The sequence below is a fragment of the Rosa rugosa genome, chromosome 1 (assembly GCF_958449725.1).
Source record: "Rosa rugosa chromosome 1, drRosRugo1.1, whole genome shotgun sequence".
Taxonomy (NCBI): Eukaryota; Viridiplantae; Streptophyta; class Magnoliopsida; order Rosales; family Rosaceae; genus Rosa; species Rosa rugosa.
In genome coordinates, this window is record NC_084820.1 from 61,226,144 (window position 1) to 61,247,606 (window position 21,463).

At 38.2% G+C, this 21,463-nt stretch overlaps 2 protein-coding genes across 2 annotated transcripts; both read right to left on the reverse strand.

The window, feature by feature from the left end:
- Window positions 1-33: 33 nt before the first annotated feature.
- Window positions 34-21,025, reverse strand: LOC133725894 (uncharacterized). Its single transcript, XM_062153295.1, has 10 exons — window positions 20,907-21,025; window positions 20,601-20,662; window positions 19,953-20,499; window positions 19,643-19,834; window positions 19,066-19,347; window positions 18,810-18,921; window positions 18,388-18,672; window positions 17,948-18,228; window positions 1,505-1,694; window positions 34-946 (listed from the first exon to the last, which is right to left on the reverse strand). The coding sequence occupies exons 7-10, from the start codon at window positions 18,538-18,540 to the stop codon at window positions 338-340; spliced, it is 1,233 nt and encodes a 410-aa protein (XP_062009279.1). The 5' UTR covers window positions 18,541-18,672; window positions 18,810-18,921; window positions 19,066-19,347; window positions 19,643-19,834; window positions 19,953-20,499; window positions 20,601-20,662; window positions 20,907-21,025; the 3' UTR covers window positions 34-337.
- On the reverse strand, window positions 18,786-20,629 carry LOC133732186 (cyclic nucleotide-gated ion channel 1-like). Its single transcript, XM_062159678.1, has 5 exons — window positions 20,601-20,629; window positions 19,953-20,499; window positions 19,643-19,834; window positions 19,123-19,347; window positions 18,786-18,809 (listed from the first exon to the last, which is right to left on the reverse strand). The coding sequence occupies exons 1-5, from the start codon at window positions 20,627-20,629 to the stop codon at window positions 18,786-18,788; spliced, it is 1,017 nt and encodes a 338-aa protein (XP_062015662.1).
- Window positions 21,026-21,463: the final 438 nt, after the last annotated feature.

Below are 21,463 nucleotides of genomic sequence, written 5' to 3' on the forward strand. Positions count from 1 at the left end.
GATTCAAGTCAATTCTACTCCAAAAGTAGGGAGGCAAAGTAACTTTTTTTCAGCATTAAGGAAACAAAGACTATGATCAGAAGTTGGAATCGCTTAACTTCGAGTCTTCGACCTACAAATCAAACAACAGTAGATAGAAAACAAGAACATGCCCCAAACCTTGGTTTCCTACCGTTACACAGTTGGAGTTTGCGCACACATGCATGTATGGATTATGCATTCTATCCTAGCTTAAACTCGTAAAGTACAACAAGCTGTCCACTGCTGAGGACTTGCTTAAATCAATCTACAGAAGCTAGCTGCTTGATCATATGCTCATGTAGCCTTGATCTATCTATCATGTGTACCAATGCGGGCTATCCTTCGTGAGAGCAGGAATTAGCCAACTAGGGGCCGGATCGGGACCATACCAAGACGAAGAATCAGTAGCATCATCCATGGCATGAGATGCCACGCAATGAGCAGCTGCATTACATTGGCTGTCACAATGCACATAAGTAATAGCCTTAAACCCTGGAGCCAAGCGGATGTAAATATCCCCAAGGATTGGTCGAAGGTTTTCGCCAATACGGTTATTCGGTTCCATGCTAGAGTTGTTCAAGTATGTTTTCGGTACAACTAGGTCCTCGTCATGCAGCTGAAGCAAGCAATCCATGAGATCCTGGTTATCAGACTCCACAATTATGCGGCCGACGTTGTCGCCAGAAACATCACCAATAATAGTGGTACAAAACTCGATAGCCTTAGCGATGCTGAGAGCTTCAGCAAAAAACCTGTCCATGCATCTTATCCCACCAAGACTTCCAGCGGCCACGAAAGCTCCTTCATCGTTCCTGCAAACCCAAGCCATGCCTGCCACTCTTGATTCATGTTCCCACACAGCACTACAGTTCACTTTCAGCCACCCACGGTAAGGACATTTCCATTTCACCTTAGGAACTGGATACTGCAATATATGCCAATTATTTTTGCAAAAATTAACAACTTAATTGCATTCACTAACATTTAACTGATTAACGCTTCAGACACACAATTATTTAGCCTTTAATTTTCCTTGTATCTAAAAATGAAATAAACCTTTCACTGTCATTTCAGAACAGGGTTATGATGTAACTAATTAAGCAAATTAAGTGCTGGTTCATTCATCTTGAACTTTTGCTGAAAGAACAGTTACATCACACATCTCCTAGACTTGTTTTCTTCATCCTTCTTAATTTCAACTCTGGCCAAATAAGAAGAATGGGACTCGAATTTAGGACTATACGAGGCTTTTTCTAGTTTCGCTAACTTTAATTTGCAATTATTTACATCAAAAACTAGCCAAAACTTAAGAGTTGTCTGTAATTCACGGTTAGAAAACATATATTTTAGATAAAAGTGTATATTTGTTAAATTAAATGCAACGTCAAGATGGAAAATTAAAAGAAGGAAAGAAAAGGAAAGAAAATGAATGCTTCATCTATATGAAAATATAATAAATAATGTTGGATATGAAGTTTCAAACCTCGTCTATTATCTGATCAATGTGGTTATGGGGAACTGCCAACTCCTCCAAGTGCGCCAGAGAATCACTCTGAGACATGTAATCGCGGACTTCTGTATTTACTAACGTCCCCCTACTCAGCTGCAGGAATTCTACTTTTGTTCGACATTTGGCATCTCGAGTTGAAGTAGGAACAGGGCTAAAATAAGAGCTCCCTGTTTGAGAACAATCATAAATTAACAGAGAGAGGGAGAGAGTAATTGTGTGTTTATTCTTCTCACAATGGAGGGTTTATATAGGAATACAAAGCTAGTGTGAAAGCTCTAAGATTTTATCATTTTGGTGATAATCTTCTCTTGGTTGATTGAGGGCTGCAGCTCCACATACTTGTCTTCAATGATGATAAGTGCCATGCTGTTGCTTCTTGTCATAAAGTATGTCACACAAGTCCTCATTAACTCAAGTACCTATATTTATACACTCAAATACCTATTACATGATATAGACATTTATACTATGACTCATATATACTACAACACTCCCCCTTGGATATTTCATGTCAATAGTATTTGTCTAGGCCGTGCGCTTCTGAGTTGCCTCGTTAAAAACCTTGCCAAGTAATAAAACCCTGTGGGAAAAAACAACCTTAGTCGAAGGAGAAAAACAGCACAACGCGCGTTTGAGTGTGGAGTATGTTTCTGGATACTCCCCCTGATTTAAACTCCCCCTGAAGATTGTGGGAGTTCGGATAACCTTCTCAATCCGATGCCCTTCACATGTTTCTCGAAAGGGGATTTTGGTAGCGACTTAGTAAATAAGTCCGCTACATTATCCTCTGATCGGATTTGATTTACTTCAATATTTAGAAGTGTTTGTTGTTGCTGATTATAGAAGAATTTTGGCGATATATGCTTGGTATTGTCGCCCTTGATGAAACCTAATTTCATTTGCTCAATACAAGCTGCATTATCCTCGTAAATGCATGTAGGTTCATTTGTGGTAGACTTCAAACCACAAGTTCCTCGAATGTGTCTATTTACAGATCTTAGCCATATGCACTCACGCACAGCTTCATGTAGAGCAATAATCTCTGCATGATTTGAGGAAGTAGCAACAAGGGTCTGTTTTGTGGATCTCCAAGATATCGCGGTGCTTCCCATGGTAAAGACATAACCTATTTGGGAGCGACCTTTGTGAGGGTCAGAGAGATACCCTGCATCAGCAAAGCCCATCAAAACATCATTATTATTTTGATGGAGGGGAGGAGGAGAACGTCGGCCACCATGAATGGTGTCGCCGGCGTCTATATTACGGAAGGTGGCTTTTTGCCTTGTGGGGTCTGATCCCATGCTTCCGTCTTTTCTTCTCTCTGTAGGGATAAAACAAGCCCATATTAATCGTACCTTTCAAGTATCGAAAGATTGTCTTTATACCAATCCAATGGCGGCGTGTTGGCGCAGAACTATGTCTAGCTAACAAGTTCACTGCGAATGAGATATCCGGTCTTGTGCATTGAGCTAAGTACAATAATGCACCTATTGCACTTAGATATGGCACTTCAGCCTCTAATAAGCCTTCGTCCTCATCCTTTGGACGAAACGGATATTTTCTGGGCTCAAGACTACGGTTGATCATGGGAGTACTCACAGACTTTGCTTTATCTTCATTAAAGCGCCTTAGTAATTTTGAGTATATGCTGACTGATGGATCATAATCCCATCACTACGGTGCTCGAGTTCTATTCCGAGACAAAACCGTGTTTTCCCAAGATCTTTCATCTCAAATTCGGATTTCAAGTATTTAGCAGTTTCCTTTAACTCATCTAGAGTTCCAATTAGGTTCATGTCATCGACATAAACTGCTATAATTGCAAATCCTGAACTTGTCCTTTTAATGAACATGCATGGGCATATTTCATTGGTAATATATCCCTTCCCAATCAAGTAGTCACTTAGACGGTTATACCACATCCGTCCGGATTGTTTTAATCCATATAGTGAGCGTCTCAATCTTATTGAAAACGCGCTCCGTGGTTTAGAGCCTTTTGATTTGGGTAATTGAAGTCCATCTGGAACCTTCATATATATCTCTGAATCTAGATCCCCATAGAGATATGCTGTAACCACATCCATAAGCTGCATGTCAAGTTTTTCGGAAACTACCAAACTGACAAGGTAGCGGAACGTTATAACGTCAATTACGGGAGAATATGTCTCCTCGTAATCGATTCCAGGGCGTTGTGAGAAACTTTGTGCCACAAGGCGGGCTTTGTATCTAACAAAGACCCATTTATGGCCAACAGGTTTTATATTTGGCGGTGTCAGCGTTATAGACCCAAATACCTGTCTCTTTGTTAGTGAATCCAATTCAGTCTGGATCGCATCTTTCCATTTAGACCAATCTGCTCTTCGTTGACATTCTTCAACGGAGCGAGGTTCGATATCATCGTATTCTATAATTCCTTTTGCAATATGATATGCAAATGCATCATCAATAGTCATAGAATTTCTATCCATCACCATATGTATACTAGTGTAATTTATGGAGATCTCTCTATTTTCTGGAATTGGTTCTGTCATTGGAGCGTCCTCCAATGATGTCTCTTGGACATAACCATAATCCGGAATATTCTCATGAGATGGATTATTTGTATCGATGATTAATGGATTATTTTGTGCCAAACTCGCTTTCTTTCTTGGGCTAGAATCCATCGAACCTATGGGCCTTCCGCGCTTCCTAGCAGGAGCCGTGGGCCTAGCCACTACGTCATGATACGCTCAAAGCAAGCGCATAATTTAACCCTGAAAACATCGTTAGTAGTATAAGCAAATAGGGATCGTTCTATTCCGGGGATTGAGGGTACACCTGTCATTGTCAAAAAATAAATAAAGAATTAAAATAATAAAGTAAAAAGTATTATGTACAAAAATAAAATAAAGAATAAAAATATATACAAGTTAATATAAAAAGGGGGGTTTTGAGATTATAGAATTGGAATTAAAATTAAATGAAATAAAGAAAGTGTAAAAACACATATACAAGGGTGGAACACAAGAAACAAAGATCAAAACTACAATCATATGAATGAAATCCAATTACAATTCCTATAGTTGATTATCTATGTCATGAGAAATAAGTTGACCATGTGAAACATTCGAAGCAAATGATTTCCCATATTTTACTTTCCTTGAATATTTAATCTAAGTGAAAGCACCTAAATTAAACCTATTGAACATGCAATCATAGTCTAGAAAACTAGCTAATCAAGAACACATTCAATGCGTGAAGAACAAAGAAAGGATGTCAACCAAAGTGCACAACCTAGTATGAAAAAGTCCATCTATTTGCAATCCTCCTTAATTGATTTCGACTTTTGTCCAAAGCCTTTACTACTTAAATCTAGCACCAATTACATGCATATATCCTAAGTTGGCCATCAAAGAACACATACATATAAAAGTTTTCCATAATCCAAAATCAATTAAGCAATCTCACATAAGCAACATAAAAATCAACATAAAGAAATCACAATTTTTATTCAAACATAGAAATTGGGCTTAAACTTTGCCCTTAATGTTATTGTTAACTAGAAACAAATTCCTACGAAATTAAATAAGGAAAAAGAATGAATTACACCGTGAGTTGGAGATGGAGATGGAGTGCTTGAAACGTTGAAATCTTGAATCTTGGAAGCAAGCCTTCAAGGTGGACGATGGAGGATATGATATTCCCGGCTCCTTCTTCTTCTTCTTCTTCTTACTTGAAAACGCAGAATTTTGCAACTAGAGAATGGAGAGAAAAATGGAATGGAAATGGAGAGACAAAGAAGATGAAATGGATGAAGGAATATTTTTAGAGTGAGAGGAGAAGGTGTTTATATAGGGAAGAAAAAGAAGAGTGAAATGATAAATGGAAGAAAAATAATGAAAGTGGTTTGTAAAATATGGAAAAGATGGAGTAATGATGAAATGAAAGCAAGGCATGAATGTGCAGAAGTATGGAAGTGATGATGATCTATTGGAGCAGAAAAATATATCCAAGGAAAAAGAGAAAAGCATCTAGCTTTCTTCATGTGGGTAGGAAACATGAACATGTGATGTTGAGCTGTTTTTTTTAGATCAGTTTCTGCCCCTTTATTCCTTCAATTATTTCTCCAACAAGCATTCCCAATTTCACTATGACCTCTTCATAAAAAATGTTCCATTATGAGTGTAGATCACCCTGGTAAAATTTCAGATTTTTATTCCATGTGGTTGGGCCGAAAATGCTGCTGGACCTCTTACAGGTCCAGTTTTCCAGTTTTGCTTCTGTAGAAAATTGGGCTGATTGTTTGAAGGCCTTCCACTCAACAAAAGTTCTTGCACTCTTCATAAGAAATGATCCTTGGGCTGTCTAGAATGGATCTGGAAAGTTTCAGCTCATTTGAAGTTCATTTGGTCCGGCGGCCGCTCCTTCTTCCTTGCTTGGCTTGGTTTCTCTTAGCCGGAGTAGGAAAATGTGTAAAATTGACATTTTAGTACATTTCCATTTTTCTCCACCATTTATAGGTAAGTGTGGACCTAATGCTCATTTCACCATCATTTACTCCAATGTACCTAAGAAAATAGAAATTGAGTTAAAAATCGATTCGTTAAGGAATTAACTAAGCAAAATGTGAGGAATTAACTATTAAAATACCACATTAAAATGCTCCTATCAAATTCCCCCACACTTAGCTTTTGCTAGTCCCTTAGCAAAATCAAAAACTAACAAACCAAAAAGACTATGACACAAAACAAAGAAACCAACGAAAAAAATGACTAAGTATGGAAACAAAAACACAAAGACTCAAAGAAACCAAAAACGTAAAACACAAAGCAAAACACAAAGAAAAAAAAAAACGTCACACATAAAAGAGTAAATTCAAAGACAAAGACCAAGATGTTGACATCACAAAGACCTCTATTGCCCTTTAACATATTGTCTCAGAAATCTCTTACTTTCACAACACCAAGATTAGCACTCAACCAAGAATCAATGTTAAGCATTCGAGAGTTAATTAAAACATATGATCCACACATACACAAGTAGGACTTGGTTGTAATAATGGTGATTGGGGTTTAGCTTAGCATGCTTCAGACAAGTATGATTCATATCCTCACAAGGTATATCCACTTTTTCTTCTCTCAGATCAAGGCAATGCTTAAAAGCTTATAATCACTCATTTATATGTGAGAGAACATATTTTAAGGCAGTCAAATAGCTCACATATATAAGAAACGAAAAGCACTTTGTGAATATAATTTTTTTTTTTCAAAAGATCTCATGAAGGATATCAACTACTTGCACGAATGGACCCAAGCCATAGGTTCAACTCTTGTAACTCATCTCCACATCAAAGGCTGTCCCATCTTAAGGATCAAGAAGGTCCTCTCAAAGGTTGTAATGGGGCTAAGGCTCAAGGTTTAAAGAAATGAAAGGTAAGGATTATCAAAGTGTCCTAAAAACCTAGTAGAGCTCATATGAATGTAGAGATCTCGAAATATTTCACCAAGGCATTGCAAAAACGTCACTTCTCCATAGAGGTAATATAAGAGGGCCAAATGTCTTCATGTTGGGCCCAATCTTCAATATAAACTTCCCTTGAACTCTAGTGAAATGGACAAAGGCCAAATTTTTCTGTAGTGGGCCTTCAATTCAAAGCAAACTCCAAAATCACTAAGTATGGGGGATGAAAGTCCATAAACATATATTTTTTTTCTTTCTTTTTCTTTTTTAGCCGTACACAATTTTTCTCTTTTCTTTTCATTTTTCACGGCTTCAACATATCTATTTCTTTATGGACAAGTCTATCCCCACACTTGAACTTTCACCTCTTCTCAATCTTCATCCTTAGCACCAAACCCATGTAGTATGTCTCAAAAGATAGCTCCACTAAGTCCTTAGAACAAAGGGTAGGGTTGTAACTATACTAAGCTTCATGGTTAAGGATTTTAAGGGTGATGAACGAAAAGGCTTAATGTAGGCTCAAAGGGGCTTATCTAGGGGGGTCCCACGACGGGCACAAATGGGGACACAAGTTTATTTGGCCATGGTGGTAATTCCTAGAGAACCTCTATCCCTTCCAGAATCAGGGCCATGTATTGATATCACGTCTCAACAAGCACAAGAGCGAATTCTAGCATTCTCTAGTCCATTAAACTTAATCTATGGCAAGCAGTCAATCAAGATGAAAGAATAATGAGATCATCAAAACATCGCCAAGAAATTAAGAATATATTTTTCATTTCACTCCAAGAAAAAGGGACATGGTTCAATTATCTCACATGGCTTTATGAATCACAACTCATCTTAACATGCTCATATTCTGTACCAAGGTCATGCAATCCATATCCACTACAAGGCACACATTTTTCATATATCTCAATTAACCAAAGAATACCATGTTTAAAATCATCTCAATGTTGTGATCCTCTTTTAGTCATGATTTCAGAGATATAGAATCATCCCAGACAGTTGAAAGGCATCCTAAGACTCAAAACAAAAACAAAAGCAACGAAATTTTTTATATTTCTGACATTTTTCGATTTTTTTGTTTTGTTTTCTTTTTATGACAAAAACTAACTACAAGCATTAATCCTTCCCCCCACACTTAAATCATACATTGTCCTCAATGTTAAACAAGTTAGAGCATGCAATGAACAATTATCATGTGAATGGAATGATTAACTCAAGAAAACCTAAAAACAAAAACTAAAAACGCAAATAACAAAGATACAATCAGAAAATAGTAATAGAGGAGATAGAGTTTAAGAGAGCAAATCTGCGTTGATGGCTCCTCCACAGCTACGGTTGAAATGGGTTGCCTCCCATGCAGCGCTTAATGTTTAAAGTCTTTCAGCCTAGACTTGTACCTCCATTTACTCCTTTGGAGGAGCGGTATGCGGGCGAGTGGCAGCCTTCTTGCTGGTTTCAGCCTTCGGAGGAGGGTTCTGATGGAGTGACATAAATAAAAAAAAAAAACGGGGGAGGCAAGGTTCGAAACCTTAACCTGCTACACGAAACCTTTGTCCCCAACCACTGGAGCACAAGCTGTGCTTAATATAATGTGTACAAATTTTATACTTATTATGTCATAAACGAACATAATAAAAATAAACGAGAGGCAAGGTTCGAACCTCAGACCTCTTGTACACGAACTTTACACTCAACCACTCGAGCACGGCTGCTCACGTTATTATCCATACCAATCCTTTTATTTAAACCAACTGTTTCAACTGTTTCAACAATTCGGCACAAAACATCCAAGACTGTTTCAGAAACTCGGCCCAACGTATCCAAAACTGTTACAGAAATCCGGCCCAACTCATCCAAAACTGTTTCAGAAACTCGGCCCATCAGGCCTCCACCCACAGCTACAGTGATGCCTTGATCCGAGACAGGCCCAAGTACGGCCCACTTGTGTCACGGCTTATCCCTTCCGTGATTTACGACAGTCAAATCTGCTTTCGGCTACAGCTGTCCGCCACAGCGCCTCGAGATTCCCTCGGTCCCCTTACACGCTCTCCACGCGCCAACAACTTTTCCGGGTTTCAGGGCGACTTTAATCCAACGCGTAGAATGAATCACAGGAATCGTCCATCCAACGGTGGAGATCTGCTCACCTCGCTCTATAAATAGGTGCATTCTGAGGGCGCAACTGTTCACTCCAAAGGAACGAAAATCTCTCCTGAGTTCCAGCCCCTCTCTCCCAACTCTTCAGCTTTTCCTCTTCTTTCAAAACTCAAAATATTTCTTCTTCGATTCAATCCTTCTCTTCTGATCTTCTCTCCCATCTAATTGATTCAATCCCATCTTTCCTCTGAACTTTCAGATCTCCAACACACCATCATCATCCTTAATCCCTTTAACAACAACTCCTTCAAACACTTGACAACTTTACTCTTCGATCTTCACATCCCCTCAACCCATCACCATGGAACCACGAACTCTGCAACTGATGGAGCTACAAACCCAGCAACAAATCGAGGATGGAGGAAACAACCAAGCAGCCGGGAGTAATGCCAACACAGATTTCTGGCGAAGCCGTGCCAGGTGGGTTCCTACTCCAGATCAAATAAGGATCCTCAAGGATCTTTACTACGACAAGGGAGTTAAGCGCCCAACTACAGAGCATATTCACGAGATCTGTCTCCAGCTGAACCAGTATGGACATGTTGAGGGCAAGAACATTTATTTTTGGTTCCAGAATGTCAGGGCTCGAGAGAAGCAGATGAAGAGGTGCAATCAGGCTGCTCAAGTGCCCATGGGAACTAGTTCTCCTGGTACTGGTGGATCCATTGATCTCAATTTTGGGTCCACTGGTTCTACTGGTGCTGGTGGATCCATCGACATCAATTTTGGGCCAGCTGGTGGATCCATTGACATCAATTTTGGGTCCACTAGTTCTACTGATGATGGTAGATCCATTAATCTCAACTTTGGTTCCACCGATTCTACTGGTAATGAAGGATTTCTTGATTTAAATTTTGTTTCATATTCTTCCTCACACTTCAACACTAATACCAGTACAACTCTTTTGGCACAACAGGAGGACAAACATCCCTGCAACAACGAGGAGGAGATCACCAGGAGATTGAAACTCTTCCATTGTTCCCCATGCATGGTGAGGACATCTTGGGCATCATGAAGACTACTTCCGAGGGAGGTAGCGGTTATGGCGGTGGCTCTCACATTTCCCTTGAGCTCAGCCTCAACTCCTACAGAGATGCAGACATGGCTTAGTATAGAGTATTATTATTATTATTATTATTATTATTTTTTTTTTTTTTTTTTTTTTGTAAATAGCTGAAATTAATAAGACTGAATGAATGCATTTTTTTTTTTTTTTTTTTTATTATTTTTTTTTTAAAATTTTTTTTTTTTATTATTATTTTTTTTTTTTTGTAAAAAGCTGAATTTAATAAGACTGAATGAATGCATTTTATTTTATTTTTATTTTTATTTTTATTTTATTTTTATTTTTTTTTATTATTATTAAAAAATATAGGACTCAAAAATATTTATAGGACACAAAATGAAAGACAAAAATATTTATAGGATTCAAAATGAAAGACAAAAATATAAATCCCTTCCCCCACACTTAAATATTGCATTATCCTCAATGTAATCAATTAAAAGCATGCAATGAAATAAGTAAGCATATAGGGATGGAATTTACGAAAATAACTACTAAAACAAAAAGAAAATGGAGGAGTAAAAGGGGAAGAGAAAGCAAATCTGATTATATTCTGAATTGGGTTGCCTCCCAAGCAGCGCTTGTATTTTACGTCTTGCAGCCAGACGGTACCTACATTAAATAAAGTTAGTAACTTAATATTAACAAAGAAATACAAAAAAAATAAACAAGTAACTATGAATTACAAACTACAAGTATAATTAACAAGTATTTTGTACATAAGACACAAGTTAAGTACACAAGTGAGTATAAAACGTAAAAAGTATTTTTACAAGTATAAAGTGTGAAACAACAAAATAATTTACACGTAAAGAGTATGCACAAGTATTTCTTTTGTTATAAACATTATTGATATCAAATCTAATTCCAAGCGGTAAATCAAGTGGACGTGCGGCCCAAGTATAGTCGTCTAGACACAAAGTCCCTCCTACATCCGTTGGGCAACCTTACTGAAATGGCCAGGTAGGGGAGGGTGAACACGAGAGGAAAAATCCATTTTGGCATGAGCTAAGCCCATTTATAAGCACTTCTGGATTCAAAAACCCGTCATGAACGTTGTCCCCTTCCTAGACACCATCTCACATAGGATATTCTTACTAGGATGTAAAAGGTCCTAAGTGTGTTAGACAGTTCAATGAATGTTAATAAAGGCCGCCCTCAACCTTAAGGGACCTGAACTAGGTACCAATAAGGGGTTTAGGCCAATATTAATAAACACGACTTCACCTATTCCTTCTTTAATTTACAACTCACAATTAAACTCGTATTCAACAATAAAAAAAACAACCTAGTTAATTTAAACTAAGTATCAAACAGTTTATATACAACAATTATAAACAAAAACAAGTGATTTTTCAATCCCCGGCAACGGCGCCAAAAATTGATACGCTCAAAGCAAGCGCATAATTTAACCCTGAAAACATCGTTAGTAGTATAAGCAAATAGGGATCGTTCTATTCCGGGGATTGAGGGTACACCTGTCATTGTCAAAAAATAAATAAAGAATTAAAATAATAAAGTAAAAAGTATTATGTACAAAAATAAAATAAAGAATAAAAATATATACAAGTTAATATAAAAAGGGGGGTTTTGAGATTATAGAATTGGAATTAAAATTAAATGAAATAAAGAAAGTGTAAAAACACATATACAAGGGTGGAACACAAGAAACAAAGATCAAAACTACAATCATATGAATGAAATCCAATTACAATTCCTATAGTTGATTATCTATGTCATGAGAAATAAGTTGACCATGTGAAACATTCGAAGCAAATGATTTCCCATATTTTACTTTCCTTGAATATTTAATCTAAGTGAAAGCACCTAAATTAAACCTATTGAACATGCAATCATAGTCTAGAAAACTAGCTAATCAAGAACACATTCAATGCATGAAGAACAAAGAAAGGATGTCAACCAAAGTGCACAACCTAGTATGAAAAAGTCCATCTATTTGCAATCCTCCTTAATTGATTTCGACTTTTGTCCAAAGCCTTTACTACTTAAATCTAGCACCAATTACATGCATATATCCTAAGTTGGCCATCAAAGAACACATACATATAAAAGTTTTCCATAATCCAAAATCAATTAAGCAATCTCACATAAGCAACATAAAAATCAACATAAAGAAATCACAATTTTTATTCAAACATAGAAATTGGGCTTAAACTTTGCCCTTAATGTTATTGTTAACTAGAAACAAATTCCTACGAAATTAAATAAGGAAAAAGAATGAATTACACCGTGAGTTGGAGATGGAGATGGAGTGCTTGAAACGTTGAAATCTTGAATCTTGGAAGCAAGCCTTCAAGGTGGACGATGGAGGATATGATATTCCCGGCTCCTTCTTCTTCTTCTTCTTCTTACTTGAAAACGCAGAATTTTGCAACTAGAGAATGGAGAGAAAAATGGAATGGAAATGGAGAGACAAAGAAGATGAAATGGATGAAGGAATATTTTTAGAGTGAGAGGAGAAGGTGTTTATATAGGGAAGAAAAAGAAGAGTGAAATGATAAATGGAAGAAAAATAATGAAAGTGGTTTGTAAAATATGGAAAAGATGGAGTAATGATGAAATGAAAGCAAGGCATGAATGTGCAGAAGTATGGAAGTGATGATGATCTATTGGAGCAGAAAAATATATCCAAGGAAAAAGAGAAAAGCATCTAGCTTTCTTCATGTGGGTAGGAAACATGAACATGTGATGTTGAGCTGTTTTTTTTAGATCAGTTTCTGCCCCTTTATTCCTTCAATTATTTCTCCAACAAGCATTCCCAATTTCACTATGACCTCTTCATAAAAAATGTTCCATTATGAGTGTAGATCACCCTGGTAAAATTTCAGATTTTTATTCCATGTGGTTGGGCCGAAAATGCTGCTGGACCTCTTACAGGTCCAGTTTTCCAGTTTTGCTTCTGTAGAAAATTGGGCTGATTGTTTGAAGGCCTTCCACTCAACAAAAGTTCTTGCACTCTTCATAAGAAATGATCCTTGGGCTGTCTAGAATGGATCTGGAAAGTTTCAGCTCATTTGAAGTTCATTTGGTCCGGCGGCCGCTCCTTCTTCCTTGCTTGGCTTGGTTTCTCCTAGCCGGAGTAGGAAAATGTGTAAAATTGACATTTTAGTACATTTCCATTTTTCTCCACCATTTATAGGTAAGTGTGGACCTAATGCTCATTTCACCATCATTTACTCCAATGTACCTAAGAAAATAGAAATTGAGTTAAAAATCGATTCGTTAAGGAATTAACTAAGCAAAATGTGAGGAATTAACTATTAAAATACCACATTAAAATGCTCCTATCACGTCACCCATATAGGGGACGTTGGCGCCATTCTCATGTACTTTTGAGATGATGGCATCATGTCCTCTATTGTTAGGGACATCAATCCTTGCAGGCACATTTGCAGCAGGTATGTGTGATCTTGTCACTTTAGCGATATCAGAAAACGCATCAGGCATTGATTCTGCTAAGTTCTGAAGATCGAGAATTCTCCGCACTTCTATTTCAGACTGTGCGGTTCGGGGATCAAGATGAGACAAAGTGGGGACAAACCACGACAATTCCCGTCTTTTCTGTTGAACATTAGTGTTCATGTCTCCCCCTAACGACGGGAAGACTGTCTCATCAAAGTGACAATCCGCAAATCTAGCGGTAAATAGATCACCAGTCAAGGGTTCTATGTAGCGGATAATGGTTGGAGAGTCATATCCAACATAAAGACCTAATCGTCTTTGAGGACCCATTTTGGTGCGCTGTGGCGGCGCAATTGGCACATAGACTGCACACCCAAATATGCGTAAGTGTGAGACATCAGGCTCATACCCAGTTACCATCTGGGACGCAGAAAATGGTTGGGTGGCAGTGCGCCTCAGACGAATAAGCACAGCTGCGTGTAATATTGCATAGCCCCAAGCAGAAATAGGGAGATTGGTGCGCATAACCAATGCTCTAGCAACCATTTGAAGTCTCTTAATGGCAGCTTCTGCGAGACCATTTTGGGTGTGTACATGAGGGACAGGGTGTTCAACCTCGATCCCAATGGACATGCAATAATCATCAAAATTTTTTGATGTAAACTCTCCAGCATTGTCAAGACGAATTGACTTAATAGGATGATCAGGGTGGTGAGCCCTTAATTTAATGATTTGTGCTAGGAGTTTAGCAAATGCAGCATTTCTTGTGGATAAGAGCATGACATGTGACCAACGTGTTGATGCATCAACCAACACCATAAAATATCTAAATGGTCCTCAAGTTGGTTGGATAGGTCCACAAATATCACCTTGTATTCTTTGCAAGAATGGTATATTTTCTTTAGTGTCCTTTGCATAGGATGGTCTCGATCCTACCTTTGCTAAAGAGCAAGCTTTGCAAAACGAATGATATGAAGTAACTATTTGGACCAATCTTTGGTCTGTACTTCTTTTCGTTTTGAAGAATGGATGTCCGCGTGAAGTTTTTAATATACGGAGCATCATATCACGACCTGGATGACCCAAACGGTCGTGCCAAAGTCTGTATGTGTCAGAATCCCATAATTTTTCATTCATGACATGGTTGGATTCAATTACTCTAATAGTGGTTGCATACAATCCACTAGAGCGACACATAAGTTTATCTAATACTTGTGTGTTTCCATAGTTATTAGAGGTGATGCAAAGGAACTCTTGTCCATTCTCACAATGTGTTTTCACATGAAAATCATTGGCTCTTATATCTTTAAAACTCAATAGGGTTCTTCCAGCCCTAGGAGCATATAGAGCTTCGGTGATATTAATATTTGTGTCATTTGGCAACAAAAATTGAGCTGGTCCTCGACCATGAATCAATTGTGATGATCCTGCCATCGTAGTTATTGAAGATTGACTAAGCGTCATCCATAAAAATAATTGCCTATGTCGTAATTTAGTATGTGTGGTGCCGGCCACTATCAAGAAGGCATTCCATTTCTCCGGAGAGCATACTGAAAAAGAATAATAAAGTTCGGAATATTAACACATGTCCATGACATTGAATGATAATGCGATACTTTTATTAATGAGGAAAATAGCCAATGATTACATCAAGGTTTTCCAAAGTCTATTCCAAAATAAATCAAACTTGAGACAAATTGTAGTCACTCAATCCGTTTGGTAACTCCAATGAAATATGACCAGGAAAGTAGAGAGAGATGTTGGTGGAGCGAGGCTCGCTTAAGTACCCCGATCTCTATTACTTTCCTAGACATCATACTTCATTTGATGCGCCACATAAGAAAAGAGTTAATACAATTGTCATTTATTGACTAAGGCACATTTGCCATTCTTGGAAAATAGAAAGGACTATTCTAATCAAAGTCTGCGGCATCCTCGTGCACTTGTTTAGCTTTGAAGTCCTCTATGGTGAGATTGACATCTTCACTATCTTCATCTTCAGCAAGGTTGGTTTCTTGCTCCCTGAATTGCCTATACTCCTTGTAGCTGTCAGCTAGTTGGGTACTTGCATGGCATTGCTTGAACCAATGCTTTATTGATCCACACCGATGACACATGTCATTGTGGTTGCCTCCTTTCATTTGAGGTGCAGATTGTCCACGCTGTGGATATTCCCTAGGAGGGTTACTGCTACTACCACGTCTCATGGTGCGACCTCCACGGCCCAAATTGTTACTTCCACGGCCTATGGTGCTACCATATCCTCGGCCCATGTTACTACCATATCCTCGGCCCATATTGCTACCGTATCCACCTCTCCCACGTGTGGAGTTGCTACCACGTGTGTAGTTGCCACCACGTGTGTCCGCGCTAAAGTTGCGGTTTCCTTCTTTATTGGGGCGGTTATATGGACCCATTCGTCCTTCTTGTCCTCTGTTATTAGGGTACCGCTCCTTGCGCCCTCTTTTGGGTGCATTATAATTTGCCTCGCGAACGCTCTTGGTTCCAATAGGTCTTGAATGATAATTCTTTACAAGGATATTGTCGTGCTTTTCAGCTACCGACATGAGATTGATGAGCTCATTGAACCTCGTAATTCGTCCAGCATTGACTTCAGTGCGATATTGCTTTGATATCACAAGTACTGCGACGGGGATGGCGGAGAGAGTCTTCTCAATTAGTTCTTCTTCTGTGAGAGGTTTTGCACAGAACCTCAACATGGCTTTGAGGCGAAGAGCTTCTGAGTTGTATTCAGCAACAGACTTGAAGTCGGAGAAGCGTATATTGTTCCACTGAATCTTCAAGTCAGGGAGGAGGGTATCTTGGATATTACCAAAACGCTCTTCTAGCGCTACCCATAGGTCTCTTGCATCTTTGATTGACATGTCTTCCAATCTGAGTGCTTTATCCATATGGCGTCGCATCAAGATAATAGCTTGTGCGTGCTTTGTGGGTGTTCGTTGGAACACAAGACCCTGGTCAGGTGCCTGGATTATAGGCAATATCCCTCTCGAAGTGAGATGGTTCTCAACGTCGGTTACCCAGCTATGATATTCCGAACCCGTTGAGTCAAGCATTTGAAAGTCGAGTCTAGGTTCATTCGACATCCTGAAAATAAGAAGAGAAGATATATTAGTTTCGGAGTTTAAACTTCCACGAAAGCTAAAATAATAAGATTTCCAAGCTATGCTACCAAGAAATCAATTTCCAATAATATTTAGATTTAGACCAAAACAATAATGTTTAATATGATCATAAATCGATGCTTGCGGACACTCTTAGTCCGAATATTATGAACACTCTTAGTTCATTGATTACGAACGCTCTTAGTTCGTTTAGCGCGAATTTCTATAATTCCGCTTTTAATTGTAAGTTCCCAAGAAAAAAAGAAAGAGAGGAAAAAGGAGTAAAAACTCAAAAACGGGAACTCTTAATAAATAATACCTTGAAATAATGTTGCCGGAAAAGTTGACCGGAAAAAGTTGTCGGAGGTGACCAGAAAAGTCGCTGGAAAAAGTCGAGAAAATCGCCGGAAAAATGTCCGAAAAGTTGCCGGAAAGTCGCCGGAAAAAGTCGTCGGAAAGTTGCCGTGCGGATCTGTCGGCAGGTGCTCTGCAGCTTCTCGGCAGGGGCTCGACAGGTGGTCTCGGCAGCTCTCGGCAGGTCTCGGCAGATCCTCTCGGCAGCTGCTTGGCAGGTCTCGGCAGATCCTCTCGGCAGCTTCTCGGCAGGTGCTGTCGACAGATCTCGGCAGCACTCGGCAGAGCTTCTCGGCAGCTTCTGCGCAGCTGCTCGGCAGGACTCGGCAGGACTCGGCAGCGGTCCGGCAGCACTTCAAATTTTCCGGTGGCCGGTTCTGAGCTTCTTGAATCAGGGGCGTTGATATTTGCTAGGGTTTGGAGGTTTTTTGTAGGTTTGGAAAAATGACTTCGATCGGATTATGAACTTCCTCTACTCTTGTCAATTTTGATTCTAATTCTAGAGCAATTTCGTGCTGATAACGTGTTTGAGAACAAGCATAAATTAACAGAGAGAGGGAGAGAGTAATTGTGTGTTTATTCTTCTCACAATGGAGGGTTTATATAGGAATACAAAGCTAGTGTGAAAGCTCTAAGATTTTATCATTTTGGTGATAATATTCTCTTGGTTGATTGAGGGCTGCAGCTCCACATACTTGTCTTCAATGATGATAAGTGCCATGCTGTTGCTTCTTGTCATAAAGTATGTCACACAAGTCCTCATAAACTCAAGTACCTATATTTATACACTCAAATACCTATTACATGATATAGACATTTATACTATGACTCATATATACTACAACACTCCCATAGTTAAATGCTGCCCAACTCAAAAGTTCTTGTCCAAAATAATCACCGTTCTTAAGCTTGCTGCTATTAGATAAGGAAGAAGAACCCGTGGTTTCAGCATCGGTATCCATGTTAGTCTCGTCAGTCCAATCAATCACGCCATCTATAATGAAGAACATCGAATCAATCGGTTTCCCTGCTCGGGCAACAACTGCATTCTCATCGTAGGTTTCTAGATAGAGATATTGGCTGATAAGTATCAACCCGAACTCTGGCACAGTTTGAAGCATGGGTACCTAGGTAGGTATACATGTTGCTTTCGTTAAGAAACAAGATTCATTAACGTATATATATACTAATTAAGTTACTACTTAACTAATTACCAACCACCATGCATGGTACCAAATTAGATATATTTAGACAGATCAAAGCACAATGCTGGTTGAGAAACATACTTTCTTTAGAGCATTTAGCCGGAAAAATTCCGACAGGACTAATACGATATTTCCTCCACAAATGTTATTGACAAATCGAACATCCACATCATGATCTATGTATCTCCCGGCTATGTTCCATTCTTTTATGTCTTTCCTGATTGCTGTCTTCATATCTGCAGGGAGAGTGGGAGACCATGCTTTGACATCCACTTATTAATATCTCGATACTTCGCTTTAATCCTAGTCCGTCTTGAGTCATCAATGCTCGCCGATTTTGTAGTTTGAAACTGCATATATGCATGTCTATCTCAAAAGGAAAAAGAACAGAAAAGAATTCAATCTCCATTTGAAAATCTTTACACATAACTGGGGGAATTGTATATGTACTTAGGAGCCTTGATAATTTAATCCTGAAACTAATACGGAAATTCATTACCAACCTGTACATTTCCAACGAGGTACAAAAATAATACCAAGCCAACAACACAAATAAGAATTGCAAAACAATTTTCCCACCAATAGCTACTTGTTTCGAGATTTGTGCCAAAACTACTGCAAAAATTGAAATTAATTAAATCAGTGATATAAACCATGAGATATCTAATGGCACAATGCAGTTTTATTTTCTTTTTATATTTATTGATGAGTAGAAACATTAATATAAAAAAGAGCATATGCTTGTATGTAAATGCAAACCTTTAGATTTTTTAGTCCCCACCATAGAGAGTAACAGAATTTTGTCAAGAAATTTACTGATCCTGCATTACCAGACTGAAGAATATCAAGAAATATTCCAAAATCAAATAATGTAGTATTTGGTGAAAATATTGGGCAAAGCTCATTTTGGAATGTGATATTCATTGAAGTACTGCCACCACAAGCATAAGTTGCTAGGCATCCTGCACTTTTTTCACAAGCCTGGTGCCAACATGAGATCTCTCTCTGAATTGCAAAAAGATACCAGTAGGCTGCAATAACCTGAAACACCACTAGATTAGTCAGTAATTCAATAAAAGTTGCATAGAGATGAGAAAGAAAGAAAAAAAGACATTCCATGAAATAGAAATGTATTTAAAAGTAGAACGTAAATCATACACAGTCACATGGCTCTTTCTAGGCTCTCAACCTCAGAATTATACCCTAAATCCTTAATTAGTAAGTTAGTTTTTTTTGTAAAATTTTTAACTTAGTGAAGCTAAAAATAGTAGTTACTGAATTAAAAGAAACAAAGATCGATAAAGAAGAATAAGTACGAAGTAGAGATGCAACTTACATGACTTGCAAGGATATACAAAAACAAATTGAATCCACCTTTAACCCGTGTTCCGGTCATGTTGAGTTTACTTGATAGGTAGATTTGGCAAACCCTCGGGAAATATTGGAAGACAAGAAATAAGTTGATAATCGCAGTTTTGAGAAAAAATTCAGAGCTTCCAATTAGAGCAAAGACATATACTATTGCCACCTGGACAACATCAATAGTTAGAACCAGTCAATCATCCGGCAAAATCCACTTATATAAGCATAGGCAATATTAACGGGAAAATAAAAATGTGACTATATTTGTCCTAGACAGTTCATACCTGTGGGATAGGAAGAATAGCAAGAAAGTGGATCATGACAGTACCAGATAACCATGGCATCCTCTTAGCTATGGCTTGTTTAAGGAACTTTAGTTTCCAAAGCAAGCCTGATGCTGGCTCAAAGTGAGAGTCGAAGTAGGAGACGTGCCTTTGGGGGCCGTCAGAGTATTTCCAATCAGAAATTAGACCAATAATGTGAGTTATGAAAGTGATATCTATAAGTGATCGGAGAACTAGAGTTACTATCCTCAAATTTCTGTCGATTCCAAGGCACTTGTTTCCCTCGATGATCGGAATGTAAAGGAACAAAGGATCCAATGAGACTGCAATGCATGATACCACAAATATCCATTTCCAACTTAGAATTTCATGTATAGAGCGAATTACTCTTGAAAATATTATCTTCACCATTATAGTTGTTCCTGCTGAATATATATCCCAAATTAGAGTAACTTTTGACCATGCTTTCCTCATTGGAGTTACTGGAGTTACAGAAATCGGATTTTGTCCTAAGCTACCCTGTGAAATGTAATCCGGTGTTGTAACGCTGATTAGAAAAAGAAAGAGAAAGGAAACTGTAAATTAGTACAGATCGTACTTGATTAATATATACTGTATAACTCCTCAAACATATAGAAATAAACTAACCTTAAGTCTGGGACCTCCTCGATATCCATAACGTTATTGGTGCTGAAAATATAGGAGAGCCACTGTAGATGATCAGATCAGTAAAAAGGTTTTACCCTTCAGACTTTCAGAGAGTCTTATCACTTTTCATGCGAAATACAACAAACCAATGATAACAACGTAGATGAGGACGGATTGCGCCCAAGTTCTACAAATTTTGTTTTCTATGCAGATGCAGATGCAGATGATAGAAAGTTTGAGGGGAAGGAGAGCTAGCATAGTATTTACTACAGTAACTAAAGCTTGTACTAACTTGGTAATACGTACCTAGTGTGCTATGTCAACTCAAGTGACTTAAGAAGCAAGAGAAGAGAAAGAGGCGTACTGTATATACGTTAAAGAAGAAGGCTTCTTTTTTGTGGACAACAAAGAAGGAAGAATAGAATGAATCACTCCAATATCGATCCACAAGCGAGGACTTTTTTTTTTTTTTGGGAAAATGAAGAAAGAAAAGACTTGAATTGCTCCAATATCCAGCCACAAGGTTTTTAATTGGTTAATTATTATTTTTTTATTTTGTAGTTGTACATTCAATAACAATTGTCTCTTGGTTTTTGTCAAGTTCAATTATATGTTGTAATTGTTAACTTGTATTGCTAGTAAATTCACATGCATTCATGCAATCAAGTAAGTGTGGCAAGTTGTTTGTCCTTTTAGTTAGAGCTACATGCATGAACTTGAATAATGCAAACTTCTGTGGCCTGTAATCACCAACCACACATATTGCAGCATCTTAATTCCCTGCCACATGGCTAAGGGAAGACCTCTGCCTCTCCATGGAAGAATCAGCAAGGAAATCTAAATCCAAATGAGAACCAATAGGA

Coding starts and splice junctions, on each gene's coding strand:
- LOC133725894 (XM_062153295.1), bottom strand. CDS start 18,540: ATGAAGACAGCAATCAGGAAAGACATAAAAGAATGGAACATAGCCGGG. Junction 1,695..17,947: donor GCAGCATTTAACTATGGGAG/TGTTGTAGTATA, acceptor TCAAACAGGGAG/CTCTTATTTTAGCCCTGTTC. Junction 947..1,504: donor TTGATCAGATAATAGACGAG/GTTTGAAACTTC, acceptor CATATATTGCAG/TATCCAGTTCCTAAGGTGAA.
- LOC133732186 (XM_062159678.1), bottom strand. CDS start 20,629: ATGGATATCGAGGAGGTCCCAGACTTAAG. Junction 20,500..20,600: donor GAGGAGGTCCCAGACTTAAG/GTTAGTTTATTT, acceptor TTTTCTAATCAG/CGTTACAACACCGGATTACA. Junction 19,835..19,952: donor CTATTCTTCCTATCCCACAG/GTATGAACTGTC, acceptor GATGTTGTCCAG/GTGGCAATAGTATATGTCTT.